The sequence below is a fragment of the Arachis ipaensis genome, chromosome B3 (assembly GCF_059453495.1).
Source record: "Arachis ipaensis isolate K30076 ecotype BB chromosome B3, ASM5945349v1, whole genome shotgun sequence".
Classification (NCBI taxonomy): domain Eukaryota; kingdom Viridiplantae; phylum Streptophyta; class Magnoliopsida; order Fabales; family Fabaceae; genus Arachis; species Arachis ipaensis.
The window spans coordinates 12,900,116-12,925,407 of record NC_142438.1 but is presented as its reverse complement, the minus strand read 5'-3'; the positions used below and the strand labels follow the sequence as shown (position 1 = coordinate 12,925,407).

General features: G+C 31.3%; 2 protein-coding genes and 1 pseudogene across 6 annotated transcripts; all 3 read left to right on the top strand.

The window, feature by feature from the left end:
* Window positions 1-6,128: 6,128 nt before the first annotated feature.
* Window positions 6,129-10,247, top strand: LOC107632527 (putative disease resistance protein RF45). The gene is made up of 2 exons (XM_016336200.3): window positions 6,129-6,437; window positions 6,535-10,247. Exons 1-2 carry the CDS (start codon window positions 6,300-6,302, stop codon window positions 9,724-9,726), a joined length of 3,330 nt encoding a protein of 1,109 aa, XP_016191686.2. The 5' UTR covers window positions 6,129-6,299; the 3' UTR covers window positions 9,727-10,247.
* Window positions 10,248-17,834: 7,587 nt separating this feature from the next.
* LOC148569865 (secreted RxLR effector protein 161 pseudogene) lies at window positions 17,835-18,611 on the top strand (annotated as a pseudogene).
* A 1,375-nt stretch (window positions 18,612-19,986) lies between these two features.
* DPB (Transcription factor DP) lies at window positions 19,987-23,902 on the top strand. Of its 5 annotated transcripts, none has more exons than XM_088509124.1 (10): window positions 19,987-20,157; window positions 20,653-20,970; window positions 21,238-21,317; window positions 21,559-21,602; window positions 21,929-21,991; window positions 22,100-22,246; window positions 22,352-22,420; window positions 22,576-22,674; window positions 23,001-23,071; window positions 23,321-23,902. In XM_088509124.1, exons 2-10 carry the CDS (start codon window positions 20,747-20,749, stop codon window positions 23,553-23,555), a joined length of 1,032 nt encoding a protein of 343 aa, XP_088365250.1. In that variant the 5' UTR covers window positions 19,987-20,157; window positions 20,653-20,746; the 3' UTR covers window positions 23,556-23,902. The 5 variants fall into 5 exon arrangements, with proteins under 5 accessions (XP_088365250.1, XP_088365248.1, XP_088365251.1 ...); XM_088509122.1 differs by having other exon boundaries at window positions 20,008-20,230; XM_088509125.1 differs by having other exon boundaries at window positions 20,012-20,157; window positions 20,634-20,970.
* Window positions 23,903-25,292: the final 1,390 nt, after the last annotated feature.

Genomic DNA, 25,292 nt, shown 5'->3' with positions numbered 1-25,292 from the left:
GTAGGCCGGAGTTGGGTGCGGGACAGGCAGAAGATACCAAACTGATGGCTCAACTGGTGTCTCTAGTACAAACTCCTCCTCATCATCATCTTCAGAAGAACCACTATCTTTACTATCCGCAACATATTCCTTGTTAGAGTCTTCACCGTCAATGTCCATTTCTTCCACTGGACTAGCAACGTGTAGCGGTGGTGGTGCGAGAGGTAGGTCATCTTGTACAAAATCCAAGTGGCCAGATCCACTGCCACCAACATCACCTACCTTTACAGAAAGCTCCATCCCTTATTCCGGCATGATTCTCCCATGGATGTCAAACATAAGACGCACATGCTCGTCGTTACAGAGCCAAAATAGACAAAACTGAAAAACTTCATTTTCTATCGGTGCTAGCAACCTATATGTCACCCTTCCAATCTCTTTTCTCTCGCTACCACCAACGCTACTTAATATCAGACTCTTCAGCTCCGACAAAGAATTTACTTACCGGGTACGCAACAGAATGAAATTCTTACACTCAAATATCATCCCAGTATTATTGTTTTTCATCTGGCAATTGCGATACACACTTACAACCACATATCCACTATCACTAGACATTTTGACTTATTTTTCGGAAGAAAAATAGAAGAGAAGAAGAAATAAAATGCTTGTGAAAAATACAAAAGGTTACACATCCTTTTATAGCTGTTGAAAATTTGTCGGAATGTATCTCATTTACACTATAAACGTCATAAATATTCACGTATCTTGTTCACAGTGTAAATTAAATAAGATTGCACGTATCTCATTTACATTATAAACAAACGGAGAGTGCTAGGTAAACAATGATCATCTTGAACAACATGAACAACCACCAATCAAATAAAAATATACTACATCCTAATTTAATGCTACTAATTAAATTTAAGATAAATTTACTTTTAACCTTATTAATTCACATTGTTCACACATTGTTCAAAAATATTGTTGGTTACCTATATTTTTCTTAAACAAAATATATAAATCTTTCGTTTCTTGCTTTATCTCATTTCGTGCAATCTTATCTCATTTATACTGTTATAAACGAGATAAGACATATGATAGATTTTCATAAAAATATTATAAATTATATATTTTGAAAAATAAAATATTTTTTTATTTAAAAAAATTCCCAAAATTGATACTCAATCGCTTTATAGCAAAATTCCACAATATCGTCTAAGCATGCCTCATTAAAGGTCTAAAGAGCTTTTTAGCCAAAGTCCAAAAAGAGGTGCAAGTTTACTGTGTTGATAATCGGAACATGGTTTTGCATTTTATTTTACTTTGTGAGCGGTGTGTGAGTTTCTTTTTGGATGTTCAGATCAGACTAGCAAATTAATAAAGCAAGTTATTTTTCCCGCAAAATATTAGTAGAATTTATTAGTTTTAATTCGTAATTAATTATTGATATTTAAAAATATAAATTAATAATTAAAATATTAAATAAAAATAATAAATTCTGGTAGTTTTTTAAAAAAAAATTATTTTATCAAGGTTTTCTACCATTATACCAAGTGTGTTTTGGAAAAAGACAAGTGCATGTGTTACACTCAATGAAATCTAAATTTAAACAAATCTAAAGTTAAAGTTGGACTTGTTACTTGATACTTTGATAGTCTTCCTTTTTCTTTTTCTTTTTCTTTTTTTTTTCTCTCTTTTAGGTCTCCAACCAAAAGCACCATTTGTTGTTACTTTAAAGTTAAAGATAAGAGCATTTTTTTTTTAAAAAGTAATATACCGTATCAATCTCAAACAAAAATTAATAAAAAAATTTAATAAAATTCAATATTTAATATTTTATTTTATTAAATATATCAATTTTTACATTAAATTTTGATAAAAAAAATAAATTAATTAATCTCTTATTATTTTTTTATTTCTCACAGCATATTTTAATCCGACAGACTAAAGAATAATTTACTGCGAATCCAATATGAAATTCAAAACCTTAACATTTGCTTAAGCAGATTAATAAATTAAGCACTAAATTAACTCAATAAATTAGTTATTTCTATTATAACAATGAAAATATAATAGCCTCTAAAAATTTAAAAAATTTATAGTCTTTTCATATAAACAAATAATATAATGTAAAAGACTTATGTATTTGATAAAATAAAAATTTAAAAATTAATTTAATAATTAAAATTTGTGTCGAACTAAAGTGCTTGACTATAATTTTTTTTAAGACTGATTTAAAGCATTATTTTTTTTAATATATTAAAAATAATATATAATATATTTTTTTTCAATCTTCAAACATAAAATGTCATCCAGTACATGGAATGGTTGCAGACATGGAAGAGCTTGAGGCTCCAGCAGGACACGACTCCAACCCGCTTTGTTTTTCTCTCTTTGTGCTACTATTCTATTGTTCTTTTTAATTCTTTTATCTTTCTCTTCAAAAAAAAAAAAAAAATGTCATCCACTATCATATTTTTGTTTGAGGATAAAATAAAAAGATATCAAGAGATATAAGTTCAGAAGAATATTAAAGAATTAACAAAATCTATTAATTTTGTTCATTATTTTTAGTTGTTAGTTGAATTCTTTTAATTTAATAATTCAATAACATATTTTTAATCAATATTTTTAAATATTAATGATTAATTATTAATTAAAAATAATAAATTTTATTGATCCTTTAATATTTATTATAAATTTATTTGAAAAAAAAATGAATGATATAAATAAAATATTTTTTTCCCATTAGGGTAGTGATATTTATACATTATAATTTGGCTTTATTTTTCTTCTTAATTAACATACTTATTTTATTGACATCAATTATTATTATATAAATTAGAATGAGACCCTACCATGTGTAAAGAGATAAATTAATTATATTATATAATATATTTAAATAAATATTATATTATTTAGAGATTGATTAGATAATATATAAACTAATGTTAAATTTAAATTATTTTATATTAAAAATATTTTGTAAAATATTTATTTAATAATTTGTATATAATTTCATATAATTATTCAACTAAAATGTAATATAAATTAAAATATAATTTATTATTTTAAAAATTTAAATTTATTTATTTTTAAAAAAATATAGACCTTTTATATTAAAGTTGTACAAAACTATATCTTTATTTATCGTTTCTGTTTTTATATTTTCTTTAGTTGTCATACTTTATCTTTTCATATGGTATTCTTTAGGTTGTAAATAATTAAAGAAAAAATTTTAAAAAAATGAATGACAATGAGAAACACACAAAATATAAATTAATTTTATCATGATATATTTGAATATATCTAATAAGGAGATGTGTCAAATTTGAACTTACTTGGGTTTATAAAAATGAACAAAAAATGCCAAAAATATAAATATAAAATTATGAATTAATTTTATAATCATGATATATTTAAATTTATTTAGTAAGAAAATGTGCCAAATTTAAATTTACTTGAAAGAGTTTTCGCTAATTCATATGAGAGATTAAGAAATAAAGAATAGTAGAGTCTTATATATTGAAGGTTGTAGAAGGCTTAGAGAAGGGGGTTGAATCTATGACCTTCTTTAACTTTAATAAAATAACCTTTTCTGATTCTGTTTGAATTCAGCAGCAAAAAATTTATGAGACAATTTCATTTTGTCTCATGAATATCAGAAAATAGAACAGAGAAGGGAAGAGAGAAGCTGACACCATCATGTATCCTGGTTCAGTTGCCTTGTGCAATGCAACCTACATCTAGTCTCCACCACAACAGTGGTAGAATTTTCACTATAGTTAAAGTATTACATACGCCAATTCCACAGGATTGACAGTTTGACACAATCCTTTTTCTTATCAAGTTCTAACCTAACTTGACTTGGCTATACTAATACCTAACTCTTTACTCTTAGTGCTCATCCAACTAAGAAAGGGATACATAACAGGTACAAGATACAAGATACAAAATCAACCTAAAGAAATCTAAAATCACTCTAGACTTTTCACTCAAGTGTTTCTCTCTACTTCTTTCCACTCTTAGACTCTTTCAAGAACTTTCTCATTCAGCCTTTTACCACAAGAAATTATAGTAAGATAAACATTGAAAAGAAAATTACAATCTGTAAAACATGAAGGAGATTAATGCTTCAATAGCCTCTTTACTATATGATGAACCAAATTTGTTTGCCTCTGATTTAGTTCCTCATTTTGGCGGAATGCTCCGTTGACTAGGAAGCACTGTCCAAATTGATAAACTTCTTCAGAGAACTCTTCTCAGAATATAAACATCAAAAACACTGGTTATCTCTCCTTTTTTTCGGTATGAACAACAATTTTTTTCTTTTGTATTTTCTTGCATGTTGTTGAGTTGCTCTCTTCTAGGTCAACATTTTGAGTTGTGTGCTACCAACTTACTATTTCACCTTTTTTTTCAGTTAATCCCCAAATTAAAAATTTCAGTCTGACTTTCTCTTACTTTGACCGAAAGCCTCAGGAAAGCAATTAAGAACAGTTTTCAATAGCAATTCCACATCTGAGCCTTTGGGATACTACTTTGTCTTCAAGAAACAAATTTGACCATTGGTTTACAGCAGTTGTTAACAGAGATCACTTTCTCCATTTATCCCAAATTGAAGTGGCAGAGAGTTGGAAAAGATGAGAAGAAAGCACGATGCATGCAAGAGAAAATAAGTTACCTTTAACTTCTACCTTAGCCTAAAATGGGTGGATTTGGGTGATTAGACCTCAACCTTTTTTCCTTAGCCTTTCTCTTTCTTTTCTTCTTTGATGAAAGACTTAGGAACGAAACTTTCTCTCACTTCTCTGAGTTCTGACCGAAAAAGAAAAAGTGAATGTTTCTTTGGAGGCAACAACTTGGAGGAATGAGCTTGAGAGATCAATTCGGGATTGGGTTGGCTATGTCCACTTGGCCCATCTGATTTCATTGTTATAATTTACTTTGGGCTTTATTTGTAAATGTTGCACACTATGAAGACTTTTGATTTTTATCCAATTTGTTTGGGCCGCTACAACAATGAATTTTTGGTCTGCATCATTTTAAACAAAATCATCAAAACTAATTGGATAATTAGCCCATTAGAATAATGTTTGTCATCATTAGTCATGCTAGTTAATTTCTTAATTCAACAAGTATGTATAAGTAGACTAAATAATGTAATAGTAATAGGAAGAGTATTAATATGCATAAGTTGTAAAATTTCAATATTTGTAATTAAATTTTTTTTATAATTACTGTTATTATGAGTTTTATGATATTTTTAATATATATTTATTATATTTAATTAGTACTTTATGTTTTAATTGAATAATAATAGATAATTTTTTTTTTAATTTTTTTAAAATATTTTACTAAAAGATAATTGGTTGATTTTTAGGTTTTGTCAAGTAAATAAAATTGCTGACATGGTATCGTTAGAAAAAAAAATATAACTTAAACACAATATAAAAGAACTTAGATATCAATTTTTAAAAAATTACTAAAATTTATTATTTTTGTTTATTATTTTTAGTCATCAGACTAATTTCTTTAGTTTAATAATTTAATAATATATTTTTTATTAATATTTTTAAATATTAATAAGTCAAAAAAATAAATTTTATTGATCTTCTAGTATTCATGGTAAATTTATTTGGAAAAGAAATATATGATGTAAATAAGTAAGATATTTTTTTTTCCACTAGGGGTAGTGATATTTATACATTGAGAAAGTATAAGGAGCCAATGGAGTATATGTACAATGTGTATAATGGGAGTTTAGGCCTTTAGGGATGTTCAATTCAGTAGAATATCAGATGTTTATTATCCCTAGTACCTGGATGGTTATTCTAGATAATATGAGTGTATTGTGTTTGAGAAATTAGTAGTATTTTACTCTGAATGTTCGTTTTTTAACTCATATTGGACCAAATAAATAGTCCATTGTACACATTGTACAACGAAAATGTTTGATAACCAAAGAAAATTAATCAAAAACAGACATAACTTTCCTTATTTAACATTTATTAATTGTTGTGACAATTAATAAATATTAAATATTTGACTGTATTTTAATATTTTTTGTCACCCTAGCATTACATACTCCATTGACTCCCTAGTCGAATTCAAATACATTATAATTTGGCTTCATCTTTCTTCTTAACACGCTTACTTTGTTGGCATTTCTGGAAGAATAAAAAAATTTTTATTGGTGTTGTTAGTGCTGCAAGAGTGACTGATGCTGTTCGCTTCCTTCTTGCATGAGCACACAAGAAGATTATTAGATTAACTTGACCAATTTCTTCTTATCGTATTCATATACTCTCCAAGATATGGAGCAATTCACAAGCCAACCTCTTTCGTCTTCGAGCAAGAAGGATGAAAGAAGGCTCATAGAGAGCAATAGAAGGAACCTGATAAAGAACCTCTACTCCAAACTCAACTCTCTTCAACCTAATTCTAACACCAAGGTTTCAACTCAAATTTCAACTTATTTTCATTTATTATGTTAAATTCACTTGAGAGAATTAATTATGTCATATTTGGTGTGGTTGTTGCATGATGAAGAAAGCGTTGCCGGATCAACTGGATGAAGCCATCAACTACATAAAGAGCTTAGAGGAGAAGGTGAAGATGGCTGAGGACAAGAAACAGTCCTTATTGGTTGGAAAGAAAAAGAGGTCGCGTCCTGCTGAATGCAGCAGCAGTTCCTTCACCGATTCAATGGCGGCTTCTACTTCTCTTGAGCTTGTTATGGCAACTTGCTTGGATACGCAGTTCATCTTCCATGAGATCATTCGCGTGTTGCACGAAGATCACCACATCGATTTCGTGCACTCAGAGCTTATAGCCAAGCTCATGGACAAGCTGTTGGTCCTTGACGATCTCATAGAAAAGTTGCAGTTTTCAGAAGGAGAAAGTGGAGACAGAGCTGATGAGAAATTGAAATGGTTACATCTAATGCAAGATGTTGTTCGTTTGGAAGAACATCATCTTTTGCAGAAAATGGATTCTGTTGATTCTATGAGTTTGCAGAAGCTACTGAAGCGTTTCAAGTCTCAAATATGTCAAATCCTTTACTTCATTCTCATGAAGGGGAAGAAGGATAACCTTGTCCTTGCCCTTGCCATTGGCAAAGCAGAAGACCTTCATACTCTGCCAGAATTACCTTTATCTTATGTCAAAGATTGCTTATATGGCAGAGGTGAAGAAGAGAAGTATATACTGGAAAGCCTACTGTTATCAAGCGAACAGCGAAAACAGATCAAGGTGATTAGCATAGTGGGAAAATCCGGGGTAGGCAAGACTTCATTGGCTGATGCTGTTTATTTCAACCCCAAGGTTTTGGAGTGTTTTGATCTTAGAGCTTGGGTTACTTTTCCCCACAAAGTCACTGCTACCTTCGTTGCAAAGAAAATTCTTGAAGAACTAGTTACTGATGATGATGGGGAGGAGGAGCTTGTTCCCGGTGATGATTTCGATAACTTCAAGAAGAGATTTGCTGGGAAGAAACTTCTGCTGGTATTAGATGATATTATGGTTGAAGATGATGGCTTACACAAGTGGGACATGTTAATTGCTTCCCTTGAATCTGCAGCAGCAAGAGGGAGTGCCATAATGCTAACCTCTATTCCCCATGACAATCCAGAACTACTCATGATACCTGCTTGTCATACTGTGCATCTTGATTCGCTGTCAGCGGAGGATGCGCTGTCAATCTTCTTGGTGCATGCTTCTTCTGGGCGGACGGACCTTCACGAACACCCTGCAGAGTTAGCAGCAGTTGGCAAGGAAATCGTTGGAAAATTGGGAAACCTTCCCCTGGCTGCAAAAATGATAGGGAGCCTCTTTCAAGATAAGCGAAATCCGGATCAATGGGTTGAGATATTGAGGAGTGAATTGCTGGATGCAGGCCATGCAAATCTCCTCCCAATTCCTCCATTTCTAGTACTATGCTACCTTGATCTCCCTGCGCGGATCAAACAATGCTTTCTTCATTTGTCACTATTTCCAAAGGGTTATCAATTAAAGCGGAAGCAGGTGGTCAACTTGTGGATAGCCGAGGGCTTTGTGGAAATCCCTGATTTTCAATCGAGTTTTAAGAGCTCTGAAGACATTGGTAATGCATACTTCAGTTATCTAGTAATGAGGTCATTTTTGCAGCCTATTCGGTCTAGTGTTAGTTTTATAATGCATAATCTGGTTCATGACTTAGCAACCTACATGGTAGAGAAGTTAAACGATTGCCATTTATCCTCTAATCAAAGCACAGAGGGAATAAGCAATTTGATAAACTTGCTCCACCTTGATATGAAAGGTAGCAGTGTGCAAGCAATGCCTTTGAAAATTCCTGAATTTACAAGATTAGAAAAGTTAGCAAGGATGGAAGAAACTACTATGAGTGAGTTTGAAGAAATTCCTGATGAAGCAGAGATGGAAACTGAATCCACAAGAAGGAGATTGCCACTTCATTTGTCAGCCTCAGATATACCCAGTTTGAAGAGAACTGATATTCTTAGTCATGAGGTTGAAGCTGATATTCCCAGTTTTGAACAGCAAATAGACCCAAAATCTTCAATGGCTAAAGCTGAGATTCCAGCGAGCATAAAACAAGAAGCTGTCCTTCCTCTTATGGATACACCTAACACAACTGCTCCTGTCAAGGTAGAAGCTTTAACCAGAGAAGATTTGGATGATGACAAACCATCCTTCAAAGTAGTAAGGGTTTCAACTATATCACAATTCAAGTCCTTGCCTGCCAATCTGCACAGCCTAAAAATTGAAGGGTGTGAATCCTTGGAGGTCGTTCCAGATGATTTATTAGGGGGAATAACTACTCTTAAGCAGTTGTATCTAATCAGTTGTTCTTCTCTTAGATCCTTTCCTTACCCCGGTTCCTTGACATCACTTTACATCCGAAACTGCAGAAGATTAGAATTTCTCCCATCTGCAGTATCAAGAAAGAGGCTTCCCTTTCTCCATCATTTGTCCATAGGGAGCAGCTGTGATTCTGTCACTACCTTGCCCTTAAATCTCTTTTGTCAACTCAAAAGTCTTTGTATATGGGATTGCCTCAATCTTCGATCGTTTCATTTTACTGGGGAACCTAGAGGTGATCTTACATCTCTGGAGTCACTAGAGATTAGAGAGTGCCCAAGATTGGAATATTTCCCAGAGGAAGGACTGCATGCTCCAAGGCTAGCATCCATTTTACTTTCGAACTGCAAGAATCTTAAAAACTTGCCAAATGCTATGAACTCTCTCGTATCACTCAAGTCATTATTTTTACATAGATGTCCACAGATTGAATCTTTTCCCCTTGGGGGATTGCCTTCAAATTTGGTTTTTCTATCCATAGCTTACTGTGACAAACTTATACCACAAAAGGATTGGGGGCTGTACAGTCTTGAGTCTCTCAGTTATTTTGAGCTTGAAGGTGGATGCATAGGCATGGAGTCATTTCCAGAGGAGAATTTACTACCTTGCAATATCATCTCTTTACACATAAGCACATTGAAGAGTCTGAAGAATCTGGACTGCAAGGGGTTTCAACACCTGAATGCTCTTCAGACACTGGAAATTCATTGCTGTGACATGCTTCAATCCTTGTCCAATCACGGGCTTCCTTCGTCCCTGGAGAATCTCTGCATTCAGGAATGCCCATTGTTAACTCTTAAGCTTGAATCCATGATGGGTGATGAATGGCATAAGGTGGCTCATATTCCAGACATCCAAATTGATCACCAAGTACTCTCTTGAGACACTCCCTTGTATCTCTCAAGTCACTGTTTTTACTTGGCTGCTTGCCTTGCGAGTTTAAATTTTCTATCAATAGCTTATTGTAACAAACTTATGCCACAAAAGGACTGAGGTTGCACAATCTCAAGTATATAAGCACACTGAAGCATCTGTCAGCTCCAGAATTCTCTTCAATCACTTGAAATCAATTGTTATGAGGCATTCCCAATGGGCAATGGTGACTAGCTTACTTTGTTGATATAAATGGTGGCAGGTGACACGCATTCAAGAAACAGTGTTGCATGCTCGAAATCCAAAAGCAAAACCAAACTGTTAGATAATTAGATACAATGTTGTCGTTTGTGTTACTTCAAGAATTCATATATCATGATGAGCTCTAGACTTTGAGAGTTTTACCACAATTCTGCTACAGAGCTTGTGACCCTAAATATTAGAGCAATGCTAGGGGGCTAGCAATTTTTGTGATTGGTAGCCATCAAATAGCTATCAATGATGATCTAATGGTGTGAGATTTCATCCAATGACTCATTCTTCCTTCTTTTTTTTACCCCCTTTTTCTTTTCTTAAAATATCCTTTGTAAAGAAAAGATAATCATTTTAATACTAAATTTCACTATTAAAATGTATTTTTTATGGTGTCTAATTTTTTAACTATTTAATTCAAAAGTAAAAAGCGAGACTTTTTAGGCAAATTAGACACCAATATCTTAGGTACCAATATCTATATTATCTCTATAATTTTATCTAAGAAAGAATCCAACTACAACTAAATGCATAAATAAACTGAAGTACATTAAACACATAAAAAGAAAAAAAACTACATTATATGATCAGGTTAATAATATTTAGGATATGTGATTTCAAGTGATATGATAGACTTATCACTTATATCACCTATTGCTTGTATGTCTTTTTTCTCTTAATAATAAAAACTAAAATCCCTTTCAGAAAGAGATCTCTAGAATTAACTCCGAATATGGCAAGAAAAGTTTATCTGAAGAGCAATTTACTTTTGTTAAGAAACCATCAATTTCTAAACATTAGAACCACTTCAATTGTGACATTAAAAAGTAATATTGAAAGAAAGAAAGAATTATTTCTTTACTTTTTATAAAATCCAAACATGTTAATCATGATTTAGATGTGTAAATTTTACAGGGACTTTTTTTTTTTCTGAAGAGTTTGCTAATGTTAAGGTTACTAACGAGAGTTTTTATAATGAAAATATAAAAGTTTGATACTTTCAATGTAAATTTTTAAAAATTGATGAAAAATTTATTCCAAAAAATATATATGTGAATTTAACTTTTATACATTACCAATGTTACACTGCATGGAAATTAAACTATAAATTTTATATTTATTTATTTATTTTGGAATTTATTTTTTCCATTGAAACAAAGGAAAAAGGTGGGTATAGAATACCATTAAATAGTCCAATAATAAAACATATTTTTTTATTTTTTAATAATTATTAAATAATTTTTATTTAATTTTAACTACAATTTAATCCGTTATATATTATTTAATTATTAAATCTATCTTTTATTTTATAAATTATTATTTTATTATTTATCTATTATGTTTATTAACCATTAGAAATAAAAACAACAACAAAATAGATCTTTCATTAACCGTGATCTTTATAAATATTTTGGCAATACGAAATCAACGAGTTTTTTTTCCTTGATTAGTTACGCCAAAAAAATCGTGTTTCTTGATAATTCAATCGATTGGACTTACAACACAATGGATTGAATATCGCAAGTTTCTTCAAAATTCAATCAATTAGAGATGTAACACAATCGATTGAATTTCGTACGACAATATGGATTTTCTCACAATTCAATCGATTGAACGAAATTGCACTCTAGAATATAAGTTTTTTCTTATTTAATCGATTGTTAGTGTTATCCAATCAATTGAATTTCGTAACCAATAATGGTATTTCTTATTTAATCGATTGAATTGTACTGTAAAATGAGTTTTCTCAAAATTCAATCGATTGATTTTGTATCACAATCGATTGAATTCTAGACGTAATTAATGGTATTTTCGTATTCAATCGATTGGTGTGATAACACAGATTGAATTGAGAACTGCAATATATATTAAGCCGTTATAATTGTTCCACCACTTTTTTTATAAATTATTATCTTATCTATCTTCAATTTTTTAAGTTTTTGTTTTGATTTAGATATCATAATCTTATCTTTTTCAATACCAATATTAATAATTGGTGAATAATTTATCGTCAACTTGTTTTTCAATTATCCAATTCTACCATTGTAATAGTTTATCAATCTCCTTGATCATCAATTTGTTCATCGTTTTTTGTTCATCGTTTATCCACCTTCTTAATATCTAATTTTTCTTCATGGTTTATCCATCTCCTCAATATCCAATTTTTATTCATCTTTATGCGATTTTCACTGTTGCAGTAATCGCAATCTACAGAAATCCAATCAATTTCTTCATTACAGTAATCAATTAGTTCGTGAAGGAGTCTTTTTCTTTTTATGTGGTTTAGAAAATAATCCATTGTTTTGATTCCAAGATCGAGGTTAGTGAAATAAAATTTTTTATTTTGCAATTCCTTGTTTTATTAGTTATAGTCATCTTTGTCATCTATTAAAAGTATATAGATATTATTTGAAGTATAATTTTTAATATATTAAAATTGTTCAATTAGTCACGATTAAATAATTGTAAAAGTTATAAATTTTCGAAACAAAAATAAAAAAATTTCATGTTAGCCATGGTAAAAAGACATTCAAATAGTGCTTATTTGTTTTTTTATTGGCTCATCGTTCACTCTACTGTGAATCGTAGTTGCTGCGTTTTTCATCTTCAATTGTTTATACTTTGTACTCCATTTTTCTCGTCGTTGCTGTGTTTTTTCTTCTTCAATTGTTTGCACTTCGTACTCTGCCATTTTTATCATCTGTTCCTGTTTTTCTTTAATTTGTTTAAGGAATTTCCTATTTTTTTTCTTTTTATTTACTCTAAAAAATGGTAGAAAATAAAAAAAAATCTATGTAAAGACTAAAAAATATCAATTTATGTCACAAATATTTAAAGAATGGAAATAACTTTAATGCATGCAAACATATAAATAGAATACAAACAATTTTTTTTCATAAACAATTTAATTATATAAAATAAAATATAATTGACAAAACATAATATTTGTACGACATAGTGTATATATATATATATATATATAGTATCATACCAATCGATTGAATACATAAAAAACTTTAATCACGTACAAATTTCAATTGATTGTATTATCATACCAATCGATTAAATAAGAAAATACCTTGTTGCTTTGCGAAATTCAATTGATTGTGTAACAATTTCAATCGATTGAATTTTGAGAAAATCTATATTGTCATGCGAAATTTAATTGATTCTCCAATCAATTGAATTTTGAAAAAAGGTGCGATATTCAATCGATTGTGTTGTATGTCTGTAAGAAATTATATTATTATATGATGTCTCATGTATGTGATATGTCTTATTTTATTGGTTTAATAAATATTTAATTAAAATAATAAAATAAAGAAAGTTACATGATTATTTTGAAATGTAACCAACTTGATGGAAGTGGATTTTTATGAAAACAAATCAGAATTCAGTCCTCTCTTCCTACCTATGAAGTCTTTCTTCTTCACTCACCATCAATAACCATCATCATCATGGATCAAGGTTAGTAACTATTCTTATTTTATCTGTGACAATCATGAATTTCAAGATCCTTATATTACTGTGATTAGTTTTATAACGTTCACTAAAACTACATAAATTAACATGTAGTATCAGAGCTTTAGGTTGTGAAATTTGTGATTGTCCATGAAAATGTAATTTTACTGCAAGATTGATATAGCATAAATATAGCATAAAATCTGCAGTTATAAGAACTTGTAATTATATTTTCAGTTCATGAAGTTTCGTGCATGATTGTTTAATGTATGGATATATATATATATATATATATATATATATATGATTATAATGGATAATGCTTGTATGTATAAGTGATCAAGGCATTGCTATTATGCTGTGATATTATGCTGTGTATATATTGAAATTAGTTTCCTCCTGCTCATAAGACCAATGCTCTAACCAACTGAGCTATGGACTTTATTATGAAATTGGTTTCCATAGTTACGCACTGCGTTATTATGTTTGCATATCTATGAACAACAATTTTTTTTTAAATCCAAAGTAACGAGAAAACTCTTTCAATTTCTTTAATTTTTCTACCTATTTGTGTAGCTACTCAAATTTTAGCCGAAAGTGAACAGTATCTTTTATTTTTGTAACAATAAAAGAAAATTTTGTACTGAAATTTTAAGGTTTGTTAATCATCAAAGTGGTCAAATCTAAAATTTTAGTTAATATCATATTTATTATTTTTTATCAATTACATATAAAAAAAATGCTAAATGATAATTATTTATATGTTAATTGAAGTTCATTATTATGAGACATTTAAGGATCACCCAAAGGTTGATTAGTTGATCTTATAATTAATGAGCATGATTGTTAGCATATATATATATATACTGTTATTAGTATTTAAATATCCAAAGATATTAAATATTTTAATTGGTGCATGTATCTTTACTAAATAAAGTTAAATTTATTAGCATCATTGTGTTATTGTATATTAATATATCACCCAAAGGAGAATATTAATATACTTTGAATGTTTCTATGAATGCTCTTTGAATCTGAATAATGTGTTATCTTATGACTCAAAGTGTTAATATTAAGTATGTGATAATTGCAGCAATTCTTCCTGTCGCATTGCATTCGCATGCCACGTCTGTTCCAATGTTTAATGGGCTGAATTTTTCTGATTGGTCTGAACAAGTCCAATTCCACCTTGGTGTTTTGGATCTTGATTTGGCACTTCGAGTTCAGAAATCTGCTGCTATTACTGTTCTTAGTAGCAATGAAGAAAAAGCTCATTATAAAGCTTGGAAAAAGTCAAACAGACTTAGTCTTATGTTTATGCGGATGAGCATAGCAAACAGCATCAAGTCAGCTTTTTCCAAGTTTGATAATGCTAAAGAATTTATGAAATTTGTGGAAGAGTGCTCCCAAACTGCTGATAAGTCTCTTGCTGGGATGTTAATGGGTACTTTGACTACCATGAAATTTGATGGTTCTCGTACTATGCATGAGCATGTCATTGAAATGACAAATATTGCAGCAAGACTTAAGTCATTGGGAGTGGAAGTGGATGAAAATTTTCTTGTGCAGTTTATTTTAAACTCATTACCGTCTGAGTATGGTCCTTTCCAAATGAACTATAATACCATGAAAGATAAATGGAATGTGCATGAGTTGCATAGTATGTTAGTTTAAGAGAAAACCAGACTTAAGAATCAAGAAAATTATTCCATCCATTACCTGAACCATCAAGGAGTTGGAAAGAAAACTGGAAAGAAATATGGAAAGGGAAAGGGAAAGGGACCATTAAAGATTGTTGAGTCCTCTTCTAAAATCCAGAAGAAAGATAAGTGTCATTTCTGCAAGAAACCTGGACACTTCCAAAATGATTGTCCAAAGAGAAAGGCTTGGTTTGAAAAGAAAGATAATAAGCTTAATTATGCTTATGTATGTATTGAATCAAACTTAGTTGAAGTTCCTTGTAATACATGGTGGATTGATTCTGGAGGTACAACTCATATTTCTAAATCGATGCAGGGATTCCTTACAACCCGAACCATAAAGCCAAATGAAAAGTTTGTCTACATGGGAAATAAAGATAAAGCTCCAGTAGAAGCTGTTGGGACTTATCGGTTGATTCTCGACACTGGACATCATTTAGATTTGCTAGATACTTTTTATGTACCAAGTATTTCTAGGAATTTAGTTTCTTTATCTAAACTTGATGTTGCTGGATACTCTTTTAATTTCGGTAATAGTTGTTTCAGTTTGTTTAAGCACAACTATATGATTGGATCTGGCATACTTTCTGATAGTTTATATAAATTTAATCTTAATGATTTATATGTTGAATCACTTATGACTTTGCATCATAAAGTTGGCACTAAACATGGTTTAGTGAATGAACGTTCTGCTTACTTGTAGCATAAACGTTTAGGTCACATTTCCAAAGAAAGAATGGATAGGTTGATAAAGAATGATATCCTTCCAAATTTGGATTTCACTTATCTTAATATTTGTGTAGATTGTATTAAAGGAAAGCAAACAAAACACACAAAGAAAGGAGCCACAAGAAGTACCCAACTTCTTGAAATTATATACACGGACATATGTGGACCCTTTAATATAAACTCTTTCAATAAAGAAAAATATGTTATCACCTTTATTGATGATTATTCACGTTATGGTTATGTCTATCTACTTTATGATAAATCTCAAGCAGTTAATGCTTTAGAAATTTATATAAATGAAGTAGAAAAACAGTTGGATTAAAAGGTAAAAATTGTTAGATCTGATAGAGGTGGTGAATATTATGGAAGATACGACGAAAGAGGACAAAATCCGGGTCTATTTGCTAAATTCCTTGAAAAACGTGGTATATGTGCTCAATACACTATGCCAAGTACACCTCAACAAAATGGTGTATCAGAAAGGCGAAACCGTACTTTAATAGAAATGGTTAGGACAATGATGAGTAATGCATCTTTACCTATATCATTGTGGATGTATGCTTTAAAAACTGCTATGTATTTGTTAAACAGGGTTTCTAGTAAGGCAGTTCCTAAAACTCTTTTTGAGTTATGGACTGGGAGAAAACCTAGTTTAAGACATCTACATGTTTGGGAATGTCAAGCAGAAATAAGAGCTTATAATCCGCAAGAAAAGAAGCTGGATGCAAGAACAATCAGTGGATATTTCATTGGTTATCCAGAAAAATCAAAGGGGTATAGATTTTATTGTCCTACTCATAGTACAAGAATAATTAAAACTGGCAATGCACGGTTCATTGAGAATGGTGAGACCAGTGAGAGGATAGCTTCACAAAATGTGGAGATTAAAGAAGTAAGAATTCAAGTTTCTTCAACTTGTACTTCTACTTCTAAAGTTGTTATTCCAAATGTTATTGAGCCTAATCACAATCAACAGGAACAACAAATTATTGATCCTGTTGTCAGACTAAATAACAATCAAGAGGAACAAGAACTTATTAATCCATGGTTAATGAGGAGCCGATAATAGAACAACCATAAGAAATGGCATTAAGAAGGTCTCAAAGCAAAAGAAGATCTGCTATTTCTGATGATTATGTGGTGTATTTACAAGAGTCAGAAAATGACTTGAGTGTTGCTAATGATCCAGTTTCTTTCTCACAAGCCATTAATGGTGATAATGCTGATAAATGGTTAGAGGCCATGAAAGATGAGCTTAAATCAATGGAACAAAATAAAGTATGAGACCTTGTGGAATTACCTAAAGGATGCAATAGAATTGGGTGTAAATGGGTCTTTAAGACTAAGCGTGATTTTCATGGCAACCTTGAACGTTACAAGGCTCGTCTTGTTGCCAAAGGTTTTACTCAAAAAGATGGCGTTGATTACAAAGAGACTTTCGTACCAGTTTCTAGAAAAGACTCTTTAAGGATTATCTTGACTTTGGTGGCTCATTATGACTTAGAGTTACATCAAATGGATGTTAAAACCGCCTTTCTTAATGGGGATTTAGAGGAGAATGTTTACATGGATCAACCAACAAGATTTTTGGTTGAAGGGAAAGAACAAATGGTGTGTAAACTTAAGAAATCACTATATGGACTTAAACAAGCATCCCGCCAATGGTTTATCAAATTTAATGATACCATTCTGTCCTTTGGATTTAAGAAAAATACCGTTGATCGGTGTATATACTTAAAGGTCAGTGGGAGTAAATTCATTGTTTTAGTTCTATATGTTGATGATATTTTGCTTGCATCTAATGATCTTGGTCTATTAAGCGAGACTAAGAAATATCTCTCTAATAACTTTGAAATGAAAGATATGGGTGAGACAAGTTATGTGATTAGAATAGAAATATTCCGAGATAGATCACAAGGACTATTAGGATTGTCTCAGAAATCATATATTAATAAAGTATTAGAGAAATTCAGAATGGCACAATGCTCAACATCACCCGTTCCAATTCAAAAAGGAGACAAGTTTAGTCTCATGCAATGTCCAAAGAATAATTTGGAACGGAAACAGATGGAAAGAATTCCATATGCATCTGTTGTTGGGAGTTTGATGTATGCTCAGACTTGCACAAGGCCAGATATCAGCTTTGCAGTTGGTATGCTTGGTAGATACCAAAGTAACCCAGGATTGGATCATTGGAAAGCTGCAAAGAAAATTTTAAGGTATCTGCAAGGGACAAAAGAACACATGCTTACTTATAGGAAATCTAATTACCTTGAAATGATTGGATATTCAGATTCAGATTTTGCCGGTTGCGTAGATACAAGAAAATCTACTTTTGGTTATTTGTATCTCTTAGTTGGAGGAGCAATATCATGAAAGAGTGCGAAGCAGTCAGTAATTGCTACTTCTACAATGAAAGCTGAATTTGTGGCATGCTTTGAGGCCATGGTTCAAGCTAAGTGGTTGCGGAACTTCTTTTCAGGGCTTGAAATTGTTGACAGTATTGTTAGGCCGCTGAAAATTTATTGTGATAACTCTGCAGCAGTTTTCTTTTCTAAAAACGACAAGTATTCCAAAAGTGCTAAGCATATGGAATTGAAATACTTTGCCGTTAAAGAAAAAGTTCAGAAACAAAAAGTGTCAATAGAGCACATTAGCACCAATATTCTGGTTGCTGATCCTTTGACTAAAGGGTTATCGCCAAAAATATTTACTAATCATGTTGAAAGGATGAGTATTATGAGTTTATAGGATCAATGTATGTTTATGAAGTTTGTGTTGTATGGATATTGACATTTTGAGCTCAAATGAATTAATGTTTCTATATTACCTAATTTTCAATTTGTTGTATACATAATAGAATTAAAATAATCAGGTATTGTCTTACGATGAAGACATTATCGTTGGACTAATTATGTTATATACTTCCTAATTATGGTTCATGTTAAGAATGTGGCTAACTTTGTAGTACATAGGAGGGACTATGTCGATTAGGTGGCGTACAACCGCTATGACTCATACTAGTTTTATTCTTATCATGATAAATTAAGCTATGCAAGTAATTGCTTAGAAATGCGCATTATGATAAATATTTCTTAAACCATCAATAGGAATAATGACACATGAACCAAGTGGGAGAATGTAAGAAATTATATTATTATATGATGTCTCATGTGTGTGATGTGTCTTATTTTATTGGTTTAATAAATATTTAATTAAAATAATAAAATAAAGGAAGTTACATGATTATTTTAAAATGTAACCAACTTGATGGAAGTGGATTTTTATGAAAACAAATCAGAATTCAATCCTCTCTTCCTATCTATAAAGTCTTTTTTCTTCACTCACCATCAATAACCAAATAGAAGAAAGAATTAAGAAGGCAAAGGAATAGACAAAGTGAATTCTTCCTAATACCATCATCATCATGGATCAAGGTTAGTAACTATTCTTATTTTATCTGTGACAATCATGAATTTCAAGATCCTTATATTACTGTGATTAGTTTTATAACGTTCACTAAAACTACATAAATTAACACAATCGATTGAATTACTAAGAAATACGATGACATATGTAATAGATGAAGGAAAAAAAAATTTCATTAATTTACATTGTCAAAATATTTATGAAGGTCACGATTAATGAAAAATCTATTTTGTTGTTGTTTTTATTTTTAATGGTTAATAAACATAATAGATGAATAAAAAATAATAATTTATAAAATAGAGAATAAATTTAATAATTAAATAATATATAAATAATTAAGTTATAGTTAAAACTAAATAAGAATTATTTAACAATTATTAAAACACTAAAAAAAGAGTGAATACCCCATCCGGCCTCTAAGAATTATTTCGAAAGAATTACGAGGCCAAAAAAAAAACATCTAACCCGGCCTCTGATTTTTTTTTGGACTGATTAGTTTTTGTGCAAAAAAAAATAATATTAATTATTTTTTGATACAGAGACTAATTAGTCCTATAAAAATAAAATTTAGGAGTCAGGTTGAATTTTTTGTTAAGGATTTCGTTGTCTTTTGAAGTAATTATTAATTTATTATAGAAATTTAAAATTTTTTTCCAAAAAAGTATATTTTTGTTATTGGACTATTTAATATTTAATAGGCCAAACGTTCAAATCCTATGACAAAAAGGTGGAAAATGGAAAACATTAAGAAGCGGGGTTTGTTGAAGCCGCATTCTCTTTTCCAAAGAGAACGAAGTTAGTTCCTTCTGTTCTGTCTCTGTTGTTAAAGCTCCCAAAAACCCTAATCTCTCATTTAGGGTAATTTCTGGTTAGGCTCTATTTCTCAATACAATTGTTTTTGTCATTAAGAACGACGTCGTTGGCACTGCAAAACGATTTTGGTGAGTAATCGTAGTGTCAATATATGCAATTTTATTCTTATCCATTCATATTCATGGATGCTGAAATTGAGAGTACATATGATTTGATATGATGCGGCAAAAGAAAATCTTTTATTAAGATTTAATCTATGTATGCGATTGGGATTGAACTGAATTATTACTATAGAAAGATTGTTTAGCTGTCCAATTTCAGTGTGTGTTATGTGTTTAGGTGAACCTTATGGCTTAGGAAGATGCCAATTCTTTGATTATTTGTCCCTTGTGTGGGAAGAATTTGATGTGCTCTGTTTCTGCTGAATGCTGTTATGTATGTGTGTATGTATGTATGTCATGAGCATTTTCATTTTGTTATTCTTACAGAATGGAATGGAAAGTGGAAACACTGGTTGATTGGATTATTCAGTTTTGTTCATGTCAAACAGGTTTACCAGAAGTGGTGTTCAATTCAGTTTTGCTTCAGTTCTGTCATTGTGGGTTTCTTCCCAAGCTTATCCCTGAGTTAATTAAATTGTCGAGATGGGAACACAACCCGAACAACCATGTCCTGAGGAAGATGACGAGGAGATGCTGGGTCATGGAGCAACAATTTCGAGTCAGTCAATGTCAACAAGCAGGAGTGTGGGGTCACCGTCCAGCCGGAGTGAGCAGACAATGGCAACACCTGCTAGTGATAGCACTTTTCTCAGATTAAACCATCTTGACATTCATGGTGACGATGCTGGATCGCAGGGAGCAGTTGCGTGAGTCTTCCATTACCATTATCCTTTGAGCTTGTACTAAATCTATACGTTTGGTTCATATGGTACAAAGTGTTGTTTGACTTGTAGATTTTCTTTATTGATATATGAAATTTTTAACAATGCATTTTTTTCTCCTGGTCTGAGGTTAAAATATAAAAGGAAAACTTGCAAGTGTTAGTTATCTGCTTGTAGTTTCAAAATTCAATGCTGTCTTTGTCTTTTCTTTTGCCCCCCCAATTGGTTCTCATCCATTATGCTTATAAACAGTAGCAAGAAGAAAAAGAGAGGTCAACGGGCTGTAGGAGGAGATAAGAGTGGAAGAGGGCTCCGCCAGTTTAGCATGAAAGGTTTTTTATCTTTCCCTACCAATTTGTTTTCTTTAACAAAAATTTCAGACCTTCTATGGTTATTAGGAGTACCTTTGATCTTGCAAAATTGAATTTAGCATGTCATATACAATTGATTATGAGAAGATAACTGCAAAATTTTAGCAATGATGTTTAGATGCCTTGTTGAAGGCATTATTGTTGGGAGGTCATGATGCCACTTTTCTTACTCTATTTCTCATTTATTGTTGGCTGTCTCCAGTTTGTGAGAAGGTGGAGAGCAAGGGACGCACAACATACAACGAGGTTATCCCGTTACTTCAAATAAATCTTTTAGTAGCTATAAATTTTGCAAAATGGTTTTCAGTTCTATTGTAAAGAAATTTATCTAAATATAGAATCCAAACCAAAAAACGTGTAACAGTAATCAATGTATGTTTTATCACGTCTCTGTTTTACCCAATTTCTTAATGCTCTGAATTCTTTAAATATAGTCTACCTCTTTGGACTTGTTACCTACTATTATTAATATATTTGTTCATTTTATTGTAAATTGTGGTTAATGGATGCATCGTATTATCATAGGTATAATTCATTTTTAAATTTTATTGCGGATTTTGGTCATGTCATAGGTAGCAGATGAGCTTGTTGCTGAATTTGCTGACCCAAGCAACAGTGTTTTAGCCCCTGATCAGGTTTGCTATTCTTTGAATAAGTAACTTGTATACTATGTGCTTCATGCGGATTGAGGTTGTAAGATGTATGTTGTGTTGACTTTTTTCTTCCCGGTGAACCTTTGGCAGCAACAATATGATGAGAAAAATATTCGTCGAAGGGTCTATGATGCTTTGAATGTTCTCATGGCAATGGATATCATTTCTAAGGATAAAAAGGAAATACAATGGAAGGGTCTTCCTCGTACTAGCCAGAGTGATATTGAAGAACTAAAGGTTTGTAAACAATATTTAGTAGCAATTTTACCTGGCACCTGTTGGCTTCTTTTCTCACTGAGATGTTTGACTTTTTTCGCTTCTTCGATATAATTGATTCAACAGACAGAACGTCTTGGGATTAGGAATAGAATCGAAAAGAAAGCAGCTTACTTGCAAGAGCTGGAAGAGCAAGTAAGGAATGCTTACTCTCTAGTGATTTACTTTGGAAATGAGTTGTAGACCTTGTCTGCAAGGATATTTTGCACTTGATTATGGGAAAGCCCTAAAATATTACTTTTATTTCATATTAGTGAATTCTTGCTAAATAATTCTATTATTTCATCAAGTATGTAGGTCTTCAGAACCTCATAAAACGGAATGAGCAAGTATGTAGCTCAGGAAATGCTCCCAGTGGAGGTGTATCTTTGCCCTTTATTCTAGTGCAGGTATATTATCATCTCATCATCTCCTGTTTTTTCCTTTTTGGTGAATTTTTACACTATAAATGGTTGAACAGTTTTCCTTGGACCTTAAATTCTTCAATAATTCTTACTTAATATTGGTTGCAACACATGTTTGAACGAACTAGGTAGCATTTACATAATCAATTGCCTTAAGATTTGAATTTTATGGAATATATTGTTAATTCGTTATTAGATTTGACTTCACTTAAACTTGTAGGCAAATTAATTAGAATTATATTCTCGTTTAATGTGTCTCTTAATGGATGTAATTTCTAATTAATCTCATTCCTGGATTCTGCAAATTGTAGACACGTCCGCATGCAACTGTTGAAGTGGAAATATCAGAAGATATGCAGCTTGTTCATTTTGATTTCAATAGGTAAGAAGGCTTCAATTGCTTTACCTTGCATTCTTTCGGAAAGAATGGTGAATGTTGACTGTATTTATCTTGTGTATTCTTGATTTTTGAGATTTCTTATTTAGTATAATCACATGGTCAAACGGCACCGCACTATAATGGTCAAATGGAATTGTGTGAAGAATTGTTCTTCCACTTCCCTAGCATCTTATCCATTGGAACTTTTTAATGTCGAAATTTAGTTTCTTACTTTCTATGCTCTCTTTGCAGTACTCCTTTTGAGCTGCATGATGACAACTATGTTCTCAAGGCAATGAAATTTTCTGAAAGGCCTCAGAACGATAATAATGTAACGCCAAATGTTACAGATGGCGGTGAAGGTTCTAGCATGTCAGGGTTGTTTCATGTGCAGGCTCCTACCACAGTTTCAAACCCACCCGTGAGGCCTCCATCATCACCACCACTTCCTGGAATATTGAAGGCCAGGGTCAAGCCTGAGCACTAATATGAACTTCTGCCATATTCTCTTGCCTGAGCATGTCTGTATATTTTGTAAAGTAATTTTTCAAGAATTAATTGATAGACCTTCATAAAAATCATCCAACTGGTATAGCCAATTCACCCTCTAGGTAAGCAGCAGATTAGTTGTTGGTCTGCTTTTCTGTATTTTTGGCAAATTCTTTGCCTACTATATTTCCTATTTTACTAACATAACTAATTATTTTTTCTTCCTTTAGACATTTTTTTTCTTTAACTTTGTCATTTTCGGGTTATAATAGAGAAATTGGTTAATACTATTTCACTGATTGTAAGCCATTCAGTCTTATGCCAATCCTAGTATTTGGGTTAATACATCTTATGTGTAGTAGGCCTTGTTTTCTTTCAATACATAAATCAAGTTTAAATGAAAAAAAAAGGTTATTTAATACGATATTCTTTTGGAAGGTCATGGACTGCTTGCTATATATATATATATATACAGATGAAGCATCTTTTTTCCTATTTCTGGTTATAAAATATGCTTATTCATGCATTATGATGTTTTTATGAGCCGCCCAAAACGTGTTAGTCTTTAATTGAAGGCCATGTTATAGTTGGCAACGAAGTGACGGAGCCTCCAAGACTTGGTAGCTCTATAATACTAAGATACTGATGTGTATTATTGTTATAAGATCATTGTGTGTAAGCTTCATTCTATAGCTTTTCGAGTTTTGATTCATCAAGAGATCAGAAGTTGTTTCAGGTCTGAGCATTTGGATGTTCTCCATTTGTCGTATGCCGATGCAAATTGTTCACATCTCTTTCCAAGTGCTAACTTGGATGGTGGAATGGAATGATGAGCTTGTTGACTCAATTCTTGATCATTTGAAATTCATACAAGGAAATGGACTTGGACACCTCACTTCATTTGAAAAACTTCAATCTATCAAGTTACCTTGAATCGCCTATCCCTTGGCCCGGTAAGTGAATGACTAATCCGTCACAAATCGGAGTTCTATTTAAGAGTTTGTTGCTAGTCAATAGATTGCTGCATGCATAAGATAGGATTCGAACCTCCGACACTTGTTTAAGTGGACTAGTGAGTTAATCACTAAATCAACCCAAATTTATTTTGAACTAGTTATTTATCTCGTCATTTCTTAAAAGGTTTCTGGAATCTTGCAACTTGCATACAAAGGAAAGGGAGTAATGGCAATTCTTAACATTTTTTTTTTCGGACATGGAGAATACTTATGGGCTTGTACTCTGTCTTAATAAAAAAACATATTTTAGGGTCACGTCCATCTTGAATTAAATCTATAATTCATTTTGAAATTCGATAAAACGCTTTCTGTACAAAAAAAAAATTAAATAAATAAAAGAACGCATTTTTGTATAGAACTTATTTTCTATTTTTTTTTAAACAAAGATAGAGCTACAGAAAGCAAAAGTTTATATTAAAATGTTATGTATTTTTTCATCACTGCTAAATTAAATTTTTCAATATCTTGTAACTTTTAACAAAGCCAAGTTCATTACATAAAATGTTAGCCTGATATTAGTTGGTGACACTAAAAATATGTACAATAATATTTTATTAAATTAAAGATAAGTTAAGGTAAAAGTTTACCATAACACGCAAGTTACAACTCAGCTAACCATATATTTAGTAGAAATAGAAACAGGATGATTGAGATTCACTAAAATTCAAATTTCATTAGTAATTTAGGAAAGTTAAGATAAAAGTTCTTGTTCCATCTTA